Raw genomic sequence first — 23,709 nt, forward strand, 5'->3', positions numbered from 1 at the left:
TTGCCCAGTTCTGTCATAGAGGAATGTTTTTTAAATGTTTTACTGAACTGCAAGTCATTGATTTGTTTAACAATTGGTGAATGTAAGCATTTTAAAATTCAGTGCAATAATATTGCAAACAAAGTAATAATGTAATAAACACTCATAACAACTGAACACAGTGCACCATGTAAATCTTCATTTACCGGTAAATGGTAAATGGGTTGTACTTGTATACTGTTCTTTAGTTCAACCAGTAGTTTAAACAAACAGAATTGTTTACCTTTTTCAGATGACAATGCAGTTCTCTTGTTTTGGTACAGTGCAAACTCAGCTCGTTGTGATTATTTACAGTTGTCTAATGTTCTCCAGTAAGCAAAATATTGTAAATTTACATTTAGCCAGTAGTTGCAACTTGATGCTCTTGCTTGCATAGTACAATTTATTTTAATCCTTGCTGTAATTGTGCCTCTCTAAGGTATTGTAAGACCATTCAGCTGTGGTTATATGAAAGACATCTTCTTGCAGGACTTGGATCTGCGGTCCTCTCCAAGGTTTCTCATTGTCATCCGACTGGGTTGAGTTTTTCCTTGCCCTGATGTGGGATCTGAACCGAGGATGTCGTTATGGCTTGTGCAGCCCTTTGAGACACTTGTGATTTAGGGCTATATAAATAAACATTGATTGATTGATTGACTTCAAAGATGTTAAGTGGTTTACATGTGGTGGCTCTCCGTTTGGCAAAGGAATATGTTTAACTTTACTGTGCTACTTTTGTTGACAACATTGATGCAGGTAAACCGCTAGCGTAGGATTCTTTTCTGCTTGTTGTCGATGTTGCTAGCATTCCCACTATCAGCGCCATCCTTGAGCACGTGTTTTGCTTTAATATTTTTTTTTTAACTTGATGTGGGCCTTCCGTCCGATTGTAGCTGAGATAGGCGCCAGCGCCCCCCGCGACCCCGAAAGGGAATAAGCGGTAGAAAATGGATGGATGGATGGATGTGGGCTGACGATAAGAACGTTTGTTGCTGCAATACCAACAAGATGCCTGAGTTTTATCTAAAGTTCTGTTTTGAAGCACAATTGGCCGCCTGTCATCATGATTACAAACTGTTACAGTCTTCCGGGTTTTAGCATGAACCTGAATGGGATTCATCTTCATTCATATTTGATAACGCGTTAACGTTGACAATACATGGACAACAACTATGACAAAACTAATGTTTTTCAGACATTATCTATTTCGTGAAAAGGTTCAGCTACAATATAAACTTAAATAGTACAGTTGTTTTTGAAATACGGCTGTAAATTTGTCACAGTGTTTGAAGCAATGCTGAATCGGCAGTTTTTTCTTTGGGCTTTTGTATTGACACAGCCGGGATGCTGCTGAACTGAACCAAAACTATTACAAAGGACATGTCGACTCACCGCTGAATAGAAGTTCAGCAGAAATAAAGTATAGTCAATCATGGTCGTGACCCTAAACAACCGCACCGAGTGTCCACGCCTGTATTCAACCACTGAGAATATTTTAGATTCAGCAGGGTAAATCACCATTAGTGTTTAATTAGCATACAGTTTAAAAGCTGGCAGGCCATTTATAATCTTCTCTGGTCTGACAACATGACACCTTCATGTGTGCACACACCAGTGAGTCAACAGTGTGGCCTCTTTGTTTAAGACGCTGCATGTGGGGTCTTGAACAGTTTTTACCTACATGCTACAATTGTGTGTAAATAACATAACCTATTGATTGTTCTCAAAATGCATTGGAAGACACGCTGGCATTCATGTGATACTTTCTCAAAGTTGTATAATCATGAGACCTATGGCCAGTTAGTCCAAACTGTGACTGTGTACTTCATGCTAGGATGCATATACACTATATGTTGGCTTTTAAAGTGACAATGATGCTGAAGTAGAGCTGGGTGAGACCTCCCCTGCTCATGACAGTGACCCTTTTGCAGGAGGTCACACATTTGTGACCTCAGGGGAAGTCTTACAAAGCAAAGTGACAGGGCTGATTAACAACTCAAGGTGCATGGGGCCCTTAGGATACACATACAATTGTGTTAAATAATGCATCCTCTTATTTTTATAAATAACCTAAACCCCTGATGCCTTGTAGAAACGTGTCTTTTGGTATCTAATTGGGATCAGTTATTGATTAACGGGTCAAAAGTTGCTCAGCAATGTGGATGTTCTTCACTTTCTTATACCTTTTTGCATGCATACATGTGTCTTAGTGTGAAATATAAGACACATGAGTGTGACCTGATCTTCCCACGCCTCTGAATTTGCATGACAACTAATTATCTCGCTTGCTTCTCTGCAGCAAAGCAGCTCCCTTAAATCAAATACAACACGTTTAAAGCCGTGATAATTTTCTGCCACTTATGTTGTTTTTTGTGTTGTTTTTTTCATGGCAAGTGAAGGTGACCTGACCTATACCTATACTGTAGCGGTAAATATACATTTTTAAACAGCCGATATTAACTCACACAGCATACATTGAAATTGAAACACGTTTCAAGGCCAGTTGAGCAAATTTGGCCTAACTTAATACAACCTCATGAATAGCGGAAGCAAAACTATATATATATATTAAACAATAATAATGTTATTTATACCAACCCTGATTCCATATGACTTCGGAAATTGTGTTAGATGTAAATATAAACGGAATACAATGATTTTAAACCATTTTCAACCCATATTCAGTTGAATATGCTACAAAGACAACATATTTGATGTTCAAACTGACAAACTTTTTTTTTGTGCAAATAATCATTAACTTTAAAATTTTATGCCAGCAACACCTGACAAAGAAGTTGGGAAAGGTGGCAATAAATACTGATAAAGTTGAGAAATTCTCATCAAACACTTATTTGGAACATCCCACAGGTGTGCAGGCTAATTGGGAACAGGTGGGTGCCATGATTGGGTATAAAAGCAGCTTCCATGAAATGCTAAGTAATTCACAAATAAGGATGGGGCGAGAGTCACCAATTTGTAAGCAAATTGTCGAACAGTTTTAGAACAACATTTCTCAACGAGCTATTGCAAGGTATTTAGGGATTTTACCATGTACGGTCCGTAAAATCATAAAAAGGTTCAGAAAATCTGGAGAAATCACTGCACGTAAGCGATGATATTACGGACCGTTGATCCGTCAGGCAGTACTGCATCAAAAACAGACATCAGTGTGTAAAGGATATCACCCCATGGGCTCAGGAACACTTCATAAAACCAACGTCAGTAACTACAGTTGGTTGCTACATCTGTAAGTGCAAGTTAAAACTCTACTATGCAAAGCAAAACCCATGTATCAACAACACCAAGGAACGCTGCTGGCTTCGCTGGGCCCAAGCTCATCTAAGATGGACTGATGCAAAGTGGAAAGGTGTTCTGTGGTCTGACGAGTCCACATTTCAAATTATATTTAGAAACTGTGGACGTGGTGTCCTCCGGAACAAAGAGGAAAATAACCATCCGGATTGTTATAGGCGTGAAGTTCAAAAGCCAGCATCTGTGATGGTATGGGGGTGTATTAGTGCCCAAGGCATGGGTAACTTACACATCTGTAAAGGCACCATTAATGCTGAATGGTCCATACAGGTTTTGGAGCAACATATGTTTTCATCCAAGCAACGTTATCATGGATGCCCCTGCTTATTTCAGCAAGAAAATGCCAAGCCACGTGTTACAACAGCGTGGTTTCGTAGTAAAAGAGTGCAGGTACTAAACTGGCCCACCTGCAGTCCAGACCTGTCTCCCATCGAAAATGTGTGGCACATTATGAAGCGTAAAATACGACAGCGGAGGCCCCGGACTATTCAACGACTAAAGCTCTACATAAAACAAGAATGGGAAAGAATTCCACTTTCAAAGCTTCAACAATTACTTTCCTCAGTTCCCAAACGTTTATTGAGTGTTGTTAAAAGAAAAGGTGATGTAACACAGTGGTGAACATGCCCTTTCCCAACTACTTTGGCACGTGTTGCAGCCGTGAAATTCTAAGTTAATTTTTATTTGCAAAAAAAAAAATCAAGTTTATGAGTTTGAACATCAAATATCTTGTCTTTGTAGTGCATTCAATTGAATATGGCTTGAAAAAGATTTGCAAATCATTGTATTCCGTTTATATTTACATTTAACACAATTTCCCAACTCATATGTAAACGGGTTTTGTATATATATATATATATATATATCTTAACCGAATGTTGAAAAAAAAGTGGGACATTTTGCATGCAATGTTTTTGGTGTTTGTAAGCAGGTGTACCTAATGGAGTGTCCTGGTGATCGTGCGAAGAGGCGTGGTTTCCGTCCCCATTGTGTTTATTCATAGTAGGTGTGTGTATGTGTGCGTGCGTGCGTGCGTGGGTTTGCACTGCCGTGATATTTAGTTGCGTGTGCGTGTGTGTGTGTGAGAGGGAGAGGGAAAGGGGGAGGAGAAGAAATGGGGGAGGATTATCCCCCCCTCGCCGTTTGAAACTTTCCAAGGATCAATATTTTGCACTTTTTCTGACACCAGTTGACATAGCATAGCCAAGCTCCCTCCGAACTTCTGGAATAAAAGACCATCTTGACACGCAGCAAGTGTTGTCTTTTTACCTCTGAGAAACTTTAGCGCTGCGTTTCTTTCTGTCTTGGAGGTGTTGGGGTCCATTTTGTCGCCATGAGTCGCCACTGGTCGGACTGTACCATGTGACCTTGGCGTCTCCCCCCCGGCTGTGTTCGTGTCATCTGAGAACACGACACAAACCTGCTCTCGTTTGTCACTTTTTTTTTTTTTCCTTTCGTAAAGCTCGTTCTGCGCCGTCCATGGAAGGCAAGCGGCCCGCGGAGCCCCCCCGGGGAGACGCCGCTGCGGGTTCGGACAGCTTCACCCAGCTATGGAGCGACGTGATGGGGATGCTGGTAGGTTTGAAGCGTGGGGGGGAGGGGGTTCGACTTACCAGCGTGTGTCATTTTTTTCACCATCCTTCCTCAAATTTGGCTTGTCGCTTCTTTAGTCGTCGCTGCCGGTGTTTGCCAATGCAAATCACGCGACGCAGTGGGTTTAAAGCTCGTGGATTCAGTTGTTTAGCTCCCAGTTCGCCCGTGGAACACCCCTCCATTTGAGAGGATGATATGATGGTATGTACCATGTACTCATAGTTGTGTTGAGTTCACTCTAGTTAGCGTTGTTTACTTCCATGTTAAATCTTTACACGTGAAGATGTATTAGTAGGTATATTGGAGATTCAGTCGTGGTCAAAAGTTTGCATAAAGAACATAATGTCATGGCTGTCTTGAGTTTCCAATCATTTCTACAATTTTTAAAAGGGAACATTATCACAATTTCAGAAGGGTTAAAATCAATAAAAATCAGTTCCCAGTGGCTTATTTTATTTTTTGAAGTTTTTTTCAAAATTTTACCCATCACGAAATATCCCTAAAAAAAGCTTTAAAGTGCCTGATTTTCGCTATCTGTGAAGCCATCGTCCATTTTCCTGTGACGTCATCCAGTGATGCCAATACGGATAGCACAGCAAGATACAACGAGGTTAGCTCGGATTCAGACTTGGATTTCAGCGGCTCAAGCGATTCAACAGATTACGCATGTATTGAAAAGGTTGGTTGGAGTGTGGAGGCAGATAGCGAAAATGAAATTGAAGCAGAAACTGAAGCTATAGAGCGAATGGCTGTTGACGCTATTCAGTCATGTCTGCCTTAGCATCGCCAGTAAAATGTGCAGACCAACGATCGGAAGTTTCGCATCTTGTGACACTGGATCAACTTAAATCCATTGATTGGTAAGTGTTTGTTTGGCATTAAATGTGGGTGGAGGGAAACGCTGGATGTAAATATAGCTTCAAATGTACATACAGCTAGCCTAAATAGCATGTTAGCATCGATTAGCTGGCCGTCATGCCGCGACCAACTAGGTCTGATTAGCACATAAGTCAACAAAATCAACACAACTCACCTTTGTGATTTAGTTGACTTTATCGTTGGAAATGCATCTGCAGGTTATCCATACATCTCTGTGCCATGTCTGCCTTAGCACCGCCGGTAAAATGTGCAGACACTCCGGCACATTTGATGGGGGTCTGGCGGCAGATTTCTTTGACTTTATCGTTGGAAATGCATCTGCTTTGAGCTTTGCAGGATATCCACACAATCTTGCCATCTCTGTAGTAGCATAGCTTTCGTCGGTAAAGTGTGCGGAACAAACGACTGACCATTTAGTCGGCTTTCCCCACACCCTCGTATTTTGAACAAATTTCATCCAATTTCTTGCCACTTTCGCATCTTTGGACCAATGGTGCAACTTGAATCCCTCCCTGTTAGTGTTGTTACACCCTCCGACAACACACAGACGAGGCATGATGTCTCCAAGGTTCCGGAAAATACTCTAAAAAACGGAAAATATAAGCTGATGTTTGTAATGTGTTTGAGAAAATGGCGGCTTTATTACCTAGGTGATGTCACGTTCTGACGTCATCGCTATGAGCGCGATAAATAGAAAGGCGTTTAATTCGCCAAAATTCACCCATTTACAGTTCGGAAATCGGTTAACAAAATATAAGGTATTTTTTCTGCAAAATCAAGGTATATATTGACGCTCACATAGGTCTGGTGATAATGTTGCCCTTTAATTTTTTTTGATAGAGTGATTGGAGCACATACTTGTTGGTCACAAAAACATTCATAAAGTTTGTTTCTTTTAATGAATTTATTATGGGTCTACTGAAAATGTGCTGGGTCAAAAGTATACATACAGCAATGTTAATATTTGCTTGCATGTCCCTTGGAAAGTTTCACTGTAATAAGGCGCTTTTGGTAGCAATCCACAAGCTTCTAATGGAGTTTTTGACCACTCCTCTCGACAAAACTGGTGCAGTTCAGCAAAATTTGTTGGTTTTCTGACATGGACTTGTTTCTTCCGCATTGTCCGCACGTTTAAGTGACGACTATGAGAAGGCCTTTTTAAAACCTTAATTCTAGCCTGGTTTAGCCATTCCTTGACCACTTTTGACGTGTGTTTGGGGTAGGGCAGGGCGATATATCGATATATACGATATATCGCGGGTTTCTCTCTGTGCGATATAGAAAATGACTATAGTAATATTTGAGTATACGTTCTCACGCAGTTGCTTTTATTACACTACAGGGCCTTCTCACTCTTTCCTGTCTCTCCTTCTCACAGACAAGCAGGCGCACAAACTTACACATGTCACGTCATACGTCACATACGTATACGCCCTCGCCCAGCAGGGAGGTAGCAGACTGGGTAACATTAGCTGTGATGCTAACGTAGCCGTACGAGTTGTAATACGAGAGAAAGAAGGTGCGAATCTGGTAACAAATGAAGGAAGACTTAGTTCCCAATAAAAACAGCAGGGGGTCCATCGTCTGGCGGTGGTTAGGCTTCAAGTGGGAATGTGTCGGACAGACAACCGTAATTTGTCAAGTGTGGGGCAAAAGCGTTGCTACAAAAAGTAGCATTACTGCTAATACGTAGCATCATTTGAAAAGTCACTCGCTAGAGAATTAAGAGAATTTAATAACGTCAGTAGTAACCTACCACATAGTGAAGGACGAATACTATTTGATTTCCTATTATGCAGCTCATTTTTATTTGACACTTAAAATGTCTCTGACAATCTTGCACTTTCTGTTTTGGAAATGACATGAATGTTTGTGCCACTGCTTAATAACTTTAATAAATACACTTTTGGTCAATTGACTTAGTTGTGATTTCCCTCTCTGCATGAAAATTTAAAAGTAGCATATATTAATGCAGTATGAAGAATAATGTTTTAATGCAGACACATAGAATCATCATACTGCTGTGATTATATGTATCAAGTGTTCATTCAAGGCCAAGGCAAAATATCGTAATATATATCGTATATCGCGATATGGCCTAAAAATATCAAGATATTACAAAAAGGCCATATCGCCCAGCCCTAGTTTGGGGTCATTGTCCTGTTGGAACCACCAACTGCGCCCAAGAACCAACCTCCGGGGCTGGTGATTTTAGGTTGTCCTGAAGAATTTGGAGGTAATAATAATAATAATAATAATAACGATAATAATAGATCTTATTTGTGAAAAGCACTTTATATTGAGTAAACAACCTCAAAGTTCCACAGTGTATTAAAAAAAATTATAATAAAAAGATAACACAAATAAAAACAAATAAAAAGGTGAACAGCCTAATAGCTAGAATTAGTATGCATATATCTAAGAAAGGTTTTTTTAAGAAAGGGTTTTTAAGCCTTATTAAAAAGCATTCACAGTCTGTGGTGCCCACAGGTGGTCAGGGAGAGCGTTCCACAGACTGGGAGCGGCAGAGCAGAAAGCCCGGTCTCCCATTATTTGTAGCTTTGTCCTCGGAGGTTGGATGAGTTTAGCCTGTCCGGAGCAGAGGGGTTGTGTGGAGGATTTGGGGGTGAGTAGTTCTTTGAGGTAGAGGGGGGCATTTTCATGGAGGCACTGGTGGGTTAGTAAGGATACGTTGTATTCAATCCTGAGTGAAACAGGAAGCCAGTGAAGGGATTTGAGAATTGGTGTGATATGGTCATATTTCCGCACTCTCATCAGGATTCTAGGAGCACTATTCTGTATGTATAGTGGAGGTAATCCTCCTTTTACTCTCTGTAAAGCAAAACAGGCCCAGAGCATAACACTACCACCACCTTGCTTGACGGTAGATTTGATGTTCCTGGGATTAAAGGTCTCACATTTTCTCCTCCAAACATATTGCTGGGTATTGTGGCCAAACAGCTCAATTTTTGTTTTATCTGACATCACATGGACAAATATAAGACCTTCTGGAAGAAAGTTCTGTGGTCAGTTGAAACAAAAAATCCTGAAAATTAAACAAAAAAGTTAGATTTTGACCACGAATGTACTCTGTGTATATACTGTATATGTATGTATTCTATAGTCTGACTCTGTATGTACAGTATACTGTCGTTTTTTTTGTTTTTTTTTACTTTGAAGGCAAGTTTTCTCAACCTGTGGTGCACAACGTCAAGTTAGGCTATGGTCATAATGTAGGTCAATTCCCTTTTTTTTGCCAATTTGTGACATATTGTGATTTTTTTAATGTTATTTCACTGTTAACAGTATTATTCAGATTTTTTGAAATCCAACCCAGGCCTCTATCGTGTTTGAATATGAATCAGATCTGTATCCCATAGGGGTGTAAAGATTTATCAATATATTTATTTATACTCCTTAGATATAACTACATCGATCTGTGCTCGACAAGTTTGCCTCGCGGAAGATAGGTAACGATTCAAGATGGTTTTAAAAGTGAATCGATTAATTGTATCGATACTAAAAAAAAAAAACATTGGCTTTAAGAACGGCAGACTATTTATGAAATTTAGCACTATTAATAATAAGGACGTTAAACATTAAGTCTGTCTGCCTGTCTGTGGCGTCATCAAAACAAAAATGCAAAAGGTCATAACAAATGCAAACGTCACAAGACAATGTCTTTATCACAACTGACAAACTTTCAGCTACAGCACAATTGCAAAAGCCAAATGACACAACACAATAATGTAAAGCCTCAACCCAACTTTAAGCCACAAAAGACGCGATCGACACAACAGGAGTGTTATGGAGACGCGGCGATTTCCGGAACACAACAACATTAAGCGGCCAAGGAAAAGTCATTTCATGAGGAATAAATAAATAGAAAAGATGAATGAAGGAATCTATGGAAATTAAGAAGCGATGGGCCAACACCTTCAACAGGGGTGAGGGGCTTATAAGGTTCTGCACACCTGCGACGCCCGGGTGGTGAACAGATACTGTATGCCCGGGTTGGGGAACTTTATTTTAGTTGGTTACTGTCATTTTAGTGAAAATTGTTTGAATAATGAAGATGTGAGCAGAAAAGGTTTCCTCTTGTTCATTCAACCTAAAGTGTTGGTTGCATGTTATTCAAATAAGATGTGATTGCATTGGCCATTAATTGTTGTTAACTTGCTTGTTTGTATCCATAATTTCTAATTATCCTATTTCCCTTCCGAGAAATAACAAGAACATAAGACACGTCACTTGTATATATTTTACAGTCACACTGGTTGAATTTAATTTGCTAAAAAGTTCCTGAATCGTTTCAGATCGTCAAAGATCATCGACCCTGAATCGTAAGTTCAGAATCGAATCAAATCGTTGTTAAAACAAATCGTTATGCCTCTTGTGTCCGGGGTGATTACAGTTCCAACATTCGGGTCGCGTTTATCTGACCTATATGTTAGAGACTCTACCCGTGATCTTTTGTTAGACAGTAGGAGGGTGGTGGGTCTTTTTGACGTTTTTAAAAGCTTTTATTAAAACTGGTCACAGGTAAATGTTACAGCGTTGGTCTCACTCGCCCAGAAGTCTGTTGATTGCGTACATAAATAAGTCTCTGCCAAAGTGAGCACGATTAAGAATTATTCACTCTCCCTATAGTAAAGAGCAGACAAGAGATCATGGTTTCTTGAGGATAGAGGCAAGCCCAAGGAAAAAGAAGCAACAAAAGTTCACGAAGGTCGGGGCCAATCCAAGGCTATTGATGAGGGGAGTTTGTGTCAAAAGGATGTGTGGCTAACTAAATTTATAAATATAATTTCAAAATATCTGTCTGTTTGAGTAATTGTTCTTGATAAAGCCCTTTCTAAGATCCCACACTACAGATAAAAAAAAGTATTTCAAAGTCAAAATTTTCTGAACCAAATTCTTAAGAAAGAAAAGTACAGGTATTTTGACTCTTGCATTTTCATGGCATTATATCCATTTATTGACTGCTTGAAGAGTGTTTGGGCGAGCATTCAGAGACAGGAGTGGTGGAAGTTTCCAGTGAGTTCCTAAAACATTTTATTTTCACCTCGTTTCTGCTCTGTTGCCAACTAACTATTTTATAGCCATCTATTTTTTGCGGATAATTATGACTGGAGTGTGGGAGCGTTCACACTGAGGACAATTCACTTATATATCCGATTTATTTTTATTTCCACATACGAAAGAGGCCTGGGTCGGATAGGAAAAAAATTGGAATTGTTTACACTGACATGAAAAAATTTGATAGTGGTCACAGAATTGACCTGCAGTGTGAACAAGGCCGATGTATTGTTTTTTTTTTTATTTTAGATCCTTAATTGATCCTTTGCAATAAATGATTATGCCACAGCCGCCACATTTACAGTTAATCACAAAACGAGAAAAAAACAAAAGTAAAACATTTTCAACATTTTTTATCTTGAATTTTGCATTCAGAGCATTAATGTTCCTGTGCAGGTTTGAAATGTGTAAATTGTTAAATCAAATTGTTAATTAGATGCATTATGTTATGGCAGTATATGATGCATATGTTCGGGTGTTAGGGGGAATTATGTTCTTATGGTGTGGAATGCTCATTAGAAGGCAGTTTTTCCTCCACTGGATCCTAAACATATGGCGCTGAATGTAAAATACACTACACTTAGTTTGGTGTGAGGCCTAATTGGACCTTTTTTAGTTGCTGTAGCTGCACAATATGTGCATTTAATGTTTTCATCTGGTCATATTAGCTCTAAAACACTACTCTATTGTTTGGCCCCTTTGTATTTACAGCCAATTGCATGCATTTAATCCGCTGACCAAATGTGTTTGCAGTCACTTCCGGTCTGTGTAAAGACCAAAGGTGTTAATTTGGTTTGGTCTGGACCTGAATAAGTCAATGGTGTGCAAATTGAGTGTGTGTTTGTGTTAGAGAAGGAAGAGGAGGAGGCTGTCCTGCCCTCTGACACCGGGTGCGACACCTGGCTCCCAGCCGGCCAATTTATCCAGATTTATTGCTGCAGAGGCAAATGTCTGCAAAGGATGTCCTCAAGGTTGGTGTTTCTCCCCCGCTTTCCACAAACAATATGCATACAACAGAAACAGAGCCGTTTGTAAGGTTTTATTGTGGCGCCATGCAAATTGTTTCCTGTTAGGATCATTCTTTTAATATGCCAAATCAACTTTTCTTACTTATTGGTACCTGTTTTTGTGTATTTGGGAACTACATAGGTACCGGAAATTTTAAATCGAACAATTTTCAACTTTCATACTTCCTCCAAATGAGATATCTCCATATATGGTAGAGTTTTCAGCCATTGTAGTCTGATGCTGTAGTCAACAAGCTCCTCCTTATTCTCTATCCACTTGGTGTGGGGCAGACTGGCTTATACATGCACATGCATCCTCCGCTGTTGCCATTTTTAATTGGGGGTTAAATCACCAAAATGATTCCCGAGCATGGCCATCTATGCTGCTCACTGCTCCCCTCACCTCCCAGTGGGTGGAAGAAAGGGATGGGTCAAATGCAGAGGGTCATTTTACCACACCCAGTGTGTGGGTGTGACTATCAGTGGTACTTTAACTTTAACTTAATACACAGTACTGTACATTTCTAACTCATGTCTGTCAGTAAACTACATATAGTAGTGCTAAAATATACAACATGGCTGATGGGGAAAGGACACAATTGAAGATGAGGCATGAAAACAGTCTGGGATTCGTATTTATTTATTTTGATATTTTTCAAAACAAAATGAAATTAAGTTGAAATACTTTGCCGGCATGGATGAACTTCTACGTCCGTTTGTGTTTGTTTTTCTGAGAGGGAGACGGTGTCACTCTCTGCATCGCTCCCAGTACCGGAGCGTATTTATTTAACGGTAGAGTTAACAGAAAAGAGTGACCCCTTTTTGTCATTCATTCACAATCCTTGTCTTGGTTGGTCGGAGAGCAAGACCGTTGGCTTACACACAAAGGTTGCACGGACATTGCCTCCTTACTCGCGACTCACTAGTGAGAAGATTGGCTTAGTCACAAAATTAAGAGGAAAAACTATTATTGGAAAGCCAAATTTCCAGTTGCGGTAATATTTCTGATTCACCCCGATTGGCAGAATGATACGATCAACATGGACGAACGAGCGAAAATTCCATATTCACGTGTTGGCAAAAAAAAAAACAGATATAGTTTTTTAGTTTAATATTTATTTCAGTAAAATTTTAGCGTACAGCCTTCCGCCCGATTGTAGCTGAGATAGGCGCCAGCGCCCCTCGCGACCCCAAAAGGGAATAAGCGGTAGAAAATGGATGGATGGATGGGTTGAGAGTCTATTTAATTTGTGTTTGTTTATTTAGAATAACTGTTATTTACCTTCCAATTACAGTGCAATGATAAACCATTCTACAGTAATGAGAAATAAAAGTTTATATCCTTTTGAATGGTTACTTGCATTTTCATTATATATTATGATTACATTAAACACTATATTTTATTGGTTATTTCTTCTGTTTAAGAGCATTATGTAGAGAAATATTTTTGAAAGTAACTTAATGCATATTGTTCTAATGTGTGTAACCTTGAGACAAGAATATTTAGATAAACAGTGTAAAAGTAACATGTCTTCCTTCACTTGTTATTTTCGCAGTTGTATGCATCTGTATGTATAAAATCTGAAAAATTGCAAATCGAAACGCAATCGCAATTTTGGAAAGAAAAATCACAATTCGTTGTTTCTCAAAATTGTGCTGCCCTTATTTGTTCTGCTCTCACAACCCGCCATGGGAATAACATTTTAAGTACCAAATTTGTTGTCTCAACTTAACTCGGTCTTCACAAGTGTGTCTCCAGCCTTCATACTTGTGGAGATAAGCCATCAAACCTGATAGCGCTTCACCCTTGCTAAGTTCCGTTTCTTATCTGTCAGTTGAGTTTGAATTATCTCCAGAGCCCTGCAACCAACTGTGACACTTTTTTCTCTTACATGTAATCAGTTTGACTTCAAAAAAAGAAGAAGTAACTCTTTAAAAAGTGTCCCTTATTTGTCAGGCTTGATTACAGGACGTTTTCGAGGTTACAATTCAGTTGCTCAGTTGAGATCTGAATCAGCAATATACATGACTGATGCTAAAATAATTGCTCCTGTCCATCTTCAGCCTTGGCTTTTTAGGTTAACAGTACTTTCCTAAAGGGAATCATCTGTTTTAAAACAGTTACGCGGTATAACGTATCATTCACATCGTATGTATCATCATCTTGTAATTCTTTTCCTAAATGCTAGAAGGCAGTGTTTTTCTGAGTTAGCAACCACAACTCTTGTTGACTCGGGATTAGCTTCCTGTGTGTAGTATTTATTAGGGCTGGGCGATATGGACGAAAAAGTATATCTCGATATACTTTTACTTCAACTTGATATTCGATATATTTTCCGCTGAAAGTACTGTATACATATAAAGATATTCATTTTTAAGCGACATTCACTGAAATTTAAGTGAATGACAACTGTACTGTAAACAGTCAGTGGCACTTTTATTAACCCAATTAGTCAAAATGGGTATTAACTAAAGATGTCCGATAATATCGGACTGCCGACATTACCGGCCGATAAATGCATTAAAATGTTATATCGGAAGTTATCGGTATCGGTTTCAAAAAGTAAAATTTATGAATTTTTTAAATGCTGCTGTACGGAGTGGTACACGGACGTAGGGAGAAGTACGGAGTGCCATAAAGGCACTGCCTTTAAGGTCCAATCACATAATATGTACGGCTTTTCACACACACAAGTGAATGCAAGGCATACTTTGTCAAAAGCCATACAGGTCACACTGAGGGTGGCCGTATAAACAACTTTAACACTGTTACAAATATGCGCCACACTGTGAACCCAGACCAAACAAGAATGACAAACACATTTCGGGAGAACATCCGCACTGTAACACAACATAAACACAATAGAACAAATACCCAGAACCCCTTGAAGCACTTACTCTTCCGAGACTCTACAATATACACCCCCTGCTACCTCCTCCCCCCCACCTCAACTGTTGATGGAGCTGGAACTAATCCGTTTGAAACAGTCACTTTTGTTGTCCATATTGCTGTGTAACCGGATGAGATGACGTGTGTGAAGGTGGGATGTGCGACCTCTGAGTAAGTCAAGGCAGGAAGTAAACCTGAATATGATGTACTAAAAAGCCGACTAATCACAGCTCTGTAGTCCGCGTGGTTGCTGAGAAAGGAGGAGCCAGCTACCGTCAGCCACACCAGCTCCATGACATAACAAGCATAATTCAGCTATAACTCTTGACAGCAGAGACTCAAGCATAATGTATCAAACTCCTTAATAGACTTGACATTCTAACAAAGTTAGATCACCTCTTGATAACTACCCTTCCCTTTCCGGACTCATTATGACCATTCAGTTCCCGCTACACTTTACTATTCAAGCCACCGATATCCTCAGGAAGCCCCCTCAAAAAAAGGACTGATGTGGCCCCGGGCCTCCACTGTCCCCACTTCCATCAGGTTATGATTTCACTGTCACCATATTTATGGTACTTTTATTGGTTCCTGAGGGAAACGTTTTGAAGAGAAAAGGCTGTCGAGTTGTGAGCAGTTGAGGAATCATCACTAGGCCTTAAGCCTTCTTCAGGAACACCTTTAGAAGGCATTAGCATGTATCCATGACACCATTTCTGTATAGTCACTCCGCCCCTAACGACACGTTACTACAATACAGCACAATAGAAAGTCAGCTGGTGGCATTTTAAACTTGCTGATCCTGTCCTAGAGTTGCGTAGCATGTGAAAGCGATCGCAACACTGACGTTCAGACATGACATAAGATAACAAGCCTTCATTGTGAACGTTTAAGCATTGTTATTTACCAAAAGAGCACAGTCGCTAGCCCGGTTGGGTAACGATGCCGCGGATATCGCCATTCACTGAACCATCGGATGGCGCTATCAGGTACGTGAGCCGAAAAGATTGACAAGCCTCTGACGTAGGCAATGTTAGCACTAACTTAGCAATGATGAAGTAAAAGGAAACCAGATCTATGGAAAACATAATGTTTCGGTTTTGAGCCACACCAGCAAGTGATAACTTCACTCACTCGTTTTAAGTTGTGTTTAGCTTTAAAGGAAACAGGTCACATTCAGTGTGATCTTAACTGTCAACTGTATCCAAAAACGGCCAATACAACAGGCAAGGCAGTCTCAATGAAGTTGAACATATTACACAATGTTTATTTGGCTTTAAAAAGACAAAGTACTTCATAAACCTCTTGATTTTTATCCAATGTGTGCTGTTTGATACAAACAAGTAAGCGGTCTTAAGACGCAGAGTCCATGTGGTTGCTAGAATGCTATGTCAAGAATTCCATAGCTAATTGATTAAGCGACTCGGCCTTATGTTACCATTTTGCTGCTACATTAGGGTAAGATGATACTGTTAATTTATATGGCAGCAATAAAAGTAACTGATTTCCCTTTTATATGTCTCTTTACAACACACTGCATGGACAAGCATAACATGTTTCCCCAAAATGTGTAACTCTGCCAAAACAAAGACCACAAACAAATGTCAATTGCAGAGGGTTCTCAGGAAGATATATCATACCATACAAATCACTGCAGTAAAAATACATCCAGCCATCCATCTTCTCCCGCTTATCCGAGGTCGGGTTGCGGAGGCAGCAGCCTAAGCAGGGAAGCCCAGACGTCCCTCTCACCAGCCACTTCGTCTAGCTCCTCCCGGGGGATCCCGATGCGTTCCCAGGCCAGCCGGGAGTCATAGTCTTCCCAACGTGTCCTGGGTGTTCCCCGTGGCCTCCTACCTGTCGGACGTGCCCGAGACACTTCCCTAGGAAGGCGTTCGGGTGGCATCGACTGGTAAATTGAGAGGTTTGCCTTCCGGCTCAGCTCCTTCTTCACCACAACGGATCGATACAGCATCCGCAATACTGAAGACGCCGCACCAATCCAACTGTCGATCTGACGAGCCACTCTTCCCTCACTCGAGAACAAGACACTAAGGTACTTGAACTCCACCACTTGGAGTGGGGTCTCCTCCCCAACCCGGAGATGGCACTCCGCCCTTTTCAAGGCGAAAACCATGGACTCGGACTTGGAGGTGGTGTGATACCCCATGTTGTAACTCTTCTGATGAGCCGCTGCAAACAATCGGTTAAACAATTTGGTCAAACCAGCCTTACTGCGTTGCCTGTGTTATTATTGTTTGACAAATACTATTTTTTGGACTACAAAGCACACCGGATTACAAGACACACTGCGGATGAAAGGGTCTATTTTCGTACACACTGGATTATAAAGCGCATTTTTTTTTTTTTTTTACTACACCCCAAAAGGGAATAAGCAGTGGAAAATGGATGGATGGATAAAACACTTCCTTGTGGCCTGCACAACATGTAATGGTTGTTCTTTGGTCAGCATGTTGCATAGATTATGTTTTACAGACCTTGATGTGATGTCAAGCTGTTATGTCTCTGACCGTCTTTTCATGATGCGCCGTTTTGTGGGTGGGCTTATTTACATGACTCCACTTTGACAGCGTCATCTCATCGTCATCATTTGTTGTAGTTGTTAGCGCTTCCATAGCGAGGCTACTGACAGATTAAGTTGGAAACTACACGCTACTTTATATTTCAAATGGCAACAACGAGGATTGAGAAAGAGAAGGAGCTTATTTACTACGGTGTCGGCGCGGATTACAATGGTGGACACACAAATTTTCGTGACTTTATCCATCCATCCATCCTTTTCCTACCGCTTTTCCCTTTTGGGGTCGCGGGGGGTGCTGGAGCCTATATCAGCTGCATTCGGGCGGAAGGCGCTGTACACCTTGGACAAGTCGTAACCTCATCACAGGGCCAACACAGATAGACAGACAACATTCAGACTCACATTCACACACTAGGGCCAAGTTAGTGTTGCCAATCAACCTATCCCGAGATGCATGTTTTTCGAGGTGACTTTAGTAGACTTCAAATACACATCAGCAGGTACCAATTGGTAAGAAAAGTTTTCTTAATAGGTTTTAACAAAACTGACTACGGTAGTCGTAATGCGCCGAAAATCGTAGCTTACCAAAGTTGTACTAAAATCTTTTTTTCAATGAAACATCAACGTATTGGTCTTACCAGTCATTTATTGAACAGGCTTCATTCAATCTGCGGTCTCCTATGTGAGACTGCCATCTACTGGTCACGCTTGTCATTGGTTCAAGGTCAGCACAACCAGAAATAATTCATATAGGAGGCGCACTGTTGATTGTTAGGAAAATGAAAGGTTTTTAAGTGCGCCTCACAATTAAAAAAATACGGTACAGCACATCTCTGTGCTGTTATTTAAACCCCATAAGTTGAGTTGAGTTGAAATTTCTGTCAACAAAACCTTACAGTAACTTTAGGGGGTTTAGCCGACTCCCCCTTGAAATTTGGTGCACACCTTTTTAGGTAGGTCCAGGGTTGTCCTGATACTAATATTTTCGTACCAAAATGTATTTCAATATTTTTCGAAATAAATAACCTCACAGAAAAATGAATTATTGGATTTATCTTAACAGAAAAGCTTATGTTACATTCAACATAATTACCTTTCTTCTTGCATAACAATTTTGGTATTAAATAACATAGTTAACATACGAGACACCTTCTCTTTTAGTGGTAACTAAGAAAACACGTTACAAGATTGGTTAAAGGCCTACTGAAACCCACTACTACCGACCACAGAGTCTGATAGTTCATATATAAATGATGAAATACTAACGTTGCAACACATGCCAATACGGCCTTTTTAGTTTACTAAATTTAAATTTTAAATTTCCCGCGGAGTTTTTTGTTGAAAACGTCGCAGAATGATGACGCGTGCGGGTGACGTCTTAGAGTTGGAGGGGACATAGCGCAGCACCACAAGCGGCTAAAAGTCGTCTGCTTTAATCGCATAATTACACAGTATTCTGGACATCTGTGTTGCTGAATCTTTTGCAATATGTTCAATAAAAATGGAGAAGTCAAAGTAGAAAGATGGAGGTGGGAAGCTTTAGCCTTTAGCCACACAAACACACTGTGTTTCCTTGTTTAAAATTCCCGGAGGTGAAGCTTTACTATGGATCAGAGCGGTCAAGCGAACATGGATCCTGACCACTTGTCAACCGGCAGGTTTCGGTGAGAAAATTGTGGTAAAAAGTAGCCTACTACTGGAGATCAGCGGACTAATTCCCTCATAGACTGGCGTCAACACACCCGTGGACACACCCCTCCGACTATCAGGTACAATATAATCTCACTAAAACACTAGCAACACAATAGAAAGATAAGGTATCCCAGAATTATCCTAGTAAATGTGTCTAAAAACATCTGAATCGCTCACAATGCAATCACCTTTTTTTTTTTAAACTTTATTTTTATTTTATTTTATTTTTTAGTCCTTCGCTATCAATATCTTCAGCCACAAATCTTTCATCCTCGCTCATATTAATGGGGAAATTGTTGTTTTCTCGGTCCGAATAGCTCTTTTTGTTGGAGGCTTCCATTATAAACAATGTGAGGATGTGAGGAGCCCTCACACGGGTGACGTCATCGTCGGTGATTTCCGGTAAAGGGGGTGCTTTTTTATTAGCGACCAAAAGTTGCAAACTTTATCATCAATGTTTTCTACTAAATCCTTTCAGCAAAAATATGGCAATATCGCGAAATGATCAAGTATGACACATAGAATGGACCTGCTATCCCCATTTATATAAGAAAATCTCATTTCAGTAGGCCTTTAAAACCTATGCACGGGGACTTAGAAACTAATTGCTATTTAGTTAGTGGCAGTTTGTGTAACACTTATACAACGTTGAGGATATCTGTATTACATGTATGCTAGCATGTCTTCCAAAGCATTTTTAAACACAACATGAGGTGGAGGGCAAGTAACTATGCATAGTTTTAAGCGTTCAACAACTTGTCACTTGTCATGCAGCTAATTATTTTTACAGTATGACCCCTCCCTGCAATCTAGAAAATATGACACATGCTCTTTACCAACAATGCACACACAAGATTGCTACAACACATTCTTTCTTGCATTTTTTTATTTTTATTATTACTCTTCTAAGTCAACATTGGGAGTCAGTCCCTCCCTTCGATTCAGGGTGGAGGTGCAATTACGTAATGCAAAGACATCTGAGTCGCTGTTTTCTATGTGTTCGTGCTGACCCCTGTTGTAATTTCACAGTTATGTTTTTTTTATGGGATGTATTGGTAAAACGTGGCAGAGCTTGAATTTTCTTATATAACTTTATCTGATAGACATAGACGTTCTTTTGTCATGGTGCAGATGTTTTATCATAGCCTCACCCTATGATGGATTATGGGATATTCTGCTTCCAGCCCATGCTGACAGATCACAACACATGCTTGGTGACACTCCCCTGAAGTTCTTCCCTCATTTTCCTAAAGGTCAGCTGTCTCAGAACCCCTTTAAAAACCTATTTCACAGGTGTAATTTGTTATTAACATGCAAACACTGGCCAAGGCATGGTCAATCGAGACCGTGCGTTCACGGAGATGGAAGGCACAGCGATAATTCACACCTAGTTAACTTTCCTGCACATTCAAGAACTTCTGGAGATCCTCTTGTTTAATGCATGCATGTTTTAGCTGATTAAACCATGTCAGGGAGTTCTCCCATTGGGAGTCTCTGTTAGCTGATTGCATGTGTTTAGACAGAGCAGCTTTACTTAATATGTTGGGAATGGGTTGGATTGCTTCCAGCCCAACTGGACGCTTGAGAGGGAATGTGTGTGTTTGGTAGCGTTGTTACAGTAATACTCTCCCCACTTGCTTTGGCTGTATTTGGGAATCTGCTGTATGCACTTGTGTGTTATCTCAAAATTAAAACACACATTCCCAAAGAATATCAAAGTCACAGTGATCCATTTATTTGTAGCCTGGCATCGGCATAGTGAGCCCCGGTTTAGAAAGTCTGACAGGGACTGTTCGGACCCTCGCACAAGAGACTCAATACTGGTTGTCTGCTTGGAGGGGGTAGATCAACACTGATGAATATTCATTGGTTGGGCCTCCACTGCAAGGGTGACTTACATTTTGAAGAAAAAGTTCAAGTCCTGCAGAATGTAATTGTTTTGATTCTCAGTTCTCATTCTAAACTCACACAAAGACAGGAACTGAAGTGCTGCAAGTGGAAGTGTGTGTTTTGGTTTTGGATTCAACTGAACGGGGAAAGGGCATCCGAATCTACCATCGTCTGGTACTCACTGGCCTGATAAGAATGAGTAAATGTCCAAATAATACAGACCTTTTTATAGAAAGGTATTTTTAAGCTTTCAGTTTGTTGTGAAAGTTTGTGCAGTGATTTTTCAGTTACAACATTGCATTTGTGCACTTCCATTGTTTAGGGCTTGGTTGAAACAGTTGTGGTTTGTGTACACTCTATATTAGGAGTGTCAAAAAAAAGTATGTTTAATAAATTGAGATTAAAATGATTCTTAATCAATTCCAAAAATCAATGTACACACATGGGGCAGTAAAGCTCGTTTGGTAGAGTGGCCGTGCCAGCAACTTGAGGGTTGCCGGTTCGATCCCTGCTTCTGTCAGCCGTCACTGCCGTTGTGTCCTTGGCAAGACACTTTACCCACCTGCTCCCTGTGCCACCCACACTGGTTTAAATGTAACTTAGATATTGGGTTTCCAAATGTAAAGCACTTTGAGTCACCCGAGAAAAGCGCTATATTAATATAATTCACTTCTATATATATATACATATATATATATATATATATGTACAAACCCCGTTTCCATATGAGTTGGGAAATTGTGTTAGATATAAACGGAATACAATGATTTGCAAATCATTTTCAACCCATATTCAGTTGAATATGCTACAAAGACAACATATTTGATGTTCAAACTGATAAACTTTTTTTTTTGCAAATAATCATTAACTTTAGAATTTGATGCCAGCAACACGTAACAAAGAAGTTGGGTAAGGTAGCAATAAATACTGATAAAGTTGAGGAATGCTCATCAAACACTTATTTTAGAACATCCCACAGGTGTGCAGGCTAATTGGGAACAAGTGGGTGCCATGATTAGGTATAAAAGCAGCTTCCCTAAAATGCTAAGTAATTCACAAACAAGGATGGGGCAAGGGTAACCAATTTGTAAGCAAATCGTCGAACAGTTTTAGAACAACATTTCTCAACGAGCTATTGCAAAGAATTTAGGGATTTTACCATCTACAGTCCGTAAAATCATCAAAAGTTTCAGGGAATCTGGAGAAATCACTGGACGTAAACAATGATATTACGGACCGTTGATCCCTCAGGCGGTACTGCATCAAAAACAAACACCAGTGTGTAAAGGGTATCACCACATGGGCTCAGGAACACTTCATAAAACCACTGTCAGTAACTACAGTTGGTTGCTATATCTGTAAGTGCAAGTTAAAACTCTATGCAAAACAAAGCCCATTCATCAACAACACCAAGGAACGCCGCTGGCTTCGCTGAGCCCGAGCTCATCTAAGATGGACTGATGCAAAGTGGAAAAGTGTTCTATGGTCTGACGAGTCCACATTAAAAAATATATTTGGAAACGGTGGATGTGGTGTCCTCCAGAACAAAGAGGAAAATAACCATCCGGATTGTTGTAGGTGCGAAGTTCAAAAGCCAGCATCTGTGATGGTATGGGGGCGCATTAGTGCCCAAGGCATGGGTAACTTACACATCTCTGAAGGCACCATTAATGCTGAATGGTCCATACAGGTTTTGGAGCAACATATGTTGTCATCCAAGCAACGTTATCATGGACTCCCCTGCTTATTTCAGCAAGACAATGCCAAGCCAGGTGTTACAACAGCGTGGTTTCGTAGCACAAGAGTGCGGGTATTTTCCTGGCCCGCCTTCCATCCAGACCTGTCTCCCATCGAAAATGTGTGGCGCATTATGAAGCGTAAAATACGACAGCGGAGACCACAGACTGTTGAACTTCTGAAGCTCTACATAAAACAAGAATGGGAAATAATTCCACTTTCAAAGCTTCAACAATTAGTTTCCTCAGTTCACAAAAGTTTATTGAGTGTTTTTAAAAGAAAAGGTGATGTAACATAGTGGTGAACATACCTTTTCCCAACTACTTTGGCACGTGTTGCAGCCATGAAATTCTAAGTTAATTGTTATTTGCAAAAAAAAAGTTTATGAGTTTGAACATCAAATATCTTGTCTTTGTAGTGCATTCAATTAAATATGGGTTGAAAAGGATTTGCAAATCATTGTATTCAGTTTATATTTACATTAATCACAATTTACTAAGTCTTATGGAAACGGGGTTTGTATATATTTCCTGTCCTGTCCTGTCCAGCCAATCAAGCAAATCATATTGTTGATGTAGACGCCCATATCTGCTGTACAGGTTTACTTTAGAAAAGTGTGGAATCCTTCTCTTGTTGTCCTATTTAAATGGATTATAGTAAATGGGTTATACGTTTGCGCTTTTCTACCTCCAATGTACTCAAAGCTCTATGACAGTATTTCTGCATTAACCCATTCCCACACACTGATGGTGTGCAAGGCGCTAACCACGACCCATCTGGAGCAAGGGTGAAGCGTCTTGCCCAAGCACAACCCTTAAGTTGCTGGCACAGCTGCTCTACCATCTTAGCCATGCTGTGATTTAGTATGTTAGGGTAGAAATGTATTCAACAAACCAGTTTTCTTTTAAGTAATACATAATCACAGCTGTTTATCTATTTATGGAGGAATGTTGTTAATCTTAGAACTGGCACCCAATATTATTAAAAAGTATTGGTTTTTAACCAATAATCGCTATGAATCAAGAATCGATTCTGAATCGAATCGTTACCCCCAAAAATGTAATCGTGTG

At 40.1% G+C, this 23,709-nt stretch overlaps 1 protein-coding gene across 6 annotated transcripts in view; it reads left to right on the forward strand.

The window, feature by feature from the left end:
* sash1a (SAM and SH3 domain containing 1a) overlaps positions 1-23,709 on the forward strand; it is a 528,217-nt gene that overhangs the window by 384,420 nt on the left and 120,088 nt on the right. The window contains exon 1 of one of the 6 annotated variants that reach the window (XM_061900592.1): positions 4,367-4,905. The exons of 3 other annotated variants lie outside the window; for them this stretch is intronic. In XM_061900592.1, coding sequence (XP_061756576.1) covers positions 4,810-4,905 — 96 coding nt within the window. In that variant the 5' untranslated portion in view covers positions 4,367-4,809. Of the gene's footprint in view, positions 1-4,366; positions 4,906-4,933; positions 5,125-15,575; positions 15,768-23,709 lie in introns of those variants that run through there. 2 more of the 6 variants (XM_061900593.1, XM_061900594.1) reach the window with 2 other exon arrangements.

This window comes from Nerophis ophidion, linkage group LG05 (genome assembly GCF_033978795.1).
Source record: "Nerophis ophidion isolate RoL-2023_Sa linkage group LG05, RoL_Noph_v1.0, whole genome shotgun sequence".
In the NCBI taxonomy this organism is placed as follows: Eukaryota; Metazoa; Chordata; class Actinopteri; order Syngnathiformes; family Syngnathidae; genus Nerophis; species Nerophis ophidion.